The sequence below is a fragment of the Alligator sinensis genome, unplaced genomic scaffold (assembly GCF_000455745.1).
Source record: "Alligator sinensis unplaced genomic scaffold, ASM45574v1 scaffold1354_1, whole genome shotgun sequence".
NCBI lineage: Eukaryota > Metazoa > Chordata > Crocodylia > Alligatoridae > Alligator > Alligator sinensis.
Genome location: NW_005842344.1, coordinates 587,498 through 588,176, shown reverse-complemented (window position 1 = coordinate 588,176; position 679 = coordinate 587,498). Strand labels below are relative to the sequence as shown.

The 679-nt window shown below is 55.2% G+C and overlaps 1 protein-coding gene across 1 annotated transcript in view; it reads left to right on the top strand.

The window, feature by feature from the left end:
- KXD1 (KxDL motif containing 1) overlaps positions 1-679 on the top strand; it is a 3,871-nt gene that overhangs the window by 492 nt on the left and 2,700 nt on the right. The window contains exon 3 of the mRNA XM_006028843.3: positions 480-632. Within this exon, the coding sequence (XP_006028905.1) occupies positions 480-632 (153 nt within the window). The remainder of the gene's footprint in view (positions 1-479; positions 633-679) is intronic.

The window sequence follows — 679 nt, the reverse complement described above, 5'->3', positions numbered from 1 at the left end:
GGTTACGCGGGGCCGGGGGACGAGCGGGGCAGCGCTCGGCAGGGCCGTGACTTGCCCCTGTCGCTGCAGGGCAAAATCAGGATTTTAGGTGTCTGCCTCGCCTCGTTACGCTGGCTTGTCTTCGTCCTTTGTTTCTCCCCCTTCTTACTTCTTTTGGGATTTTTCCCATTTTTCTGGTAACTTCCCCTCTCGCTAGAAGCTAGTTTGGGCTTTGATCTCGTTCAGAGACCTGCAGGCCGAGAACAACGATGGTTTCTTGGGGTACGAACCCGTATACGTGGCTCGTCAGGCAGAAACGCAGCCGTCAGAGTTTCAGCGCCCGTTCGAGGACAAGACGGACGGGACGGACCGTTGCTTTCTTGCTTTGCTTTGGGGGCTGGGAGGCTGTTTGGAGCTAAACGTGGAGAGCCCGGTCTAGCCGCGTTTTGTCTCTGAGAACGTGTGGACAAATTCTGCGTGTCTCCTTCTCCCCAAACTAGGCTGGATCGATTTGAGAAAACCAATGAGATGCTGCTCAACTTTAATAACCTGTCCAATGTTCGCATGCAGCAGATGAACGAGCGATTCCTGCATCACACCAGGACGCTGGTGGAGATGAAGAAAGATCTAGATAGCATCTTCCGGAGAATCAGGTGGGGTCCCGTTTCGAGGGCTGGGGGGCTGCGTGCAGGTGCAGTGC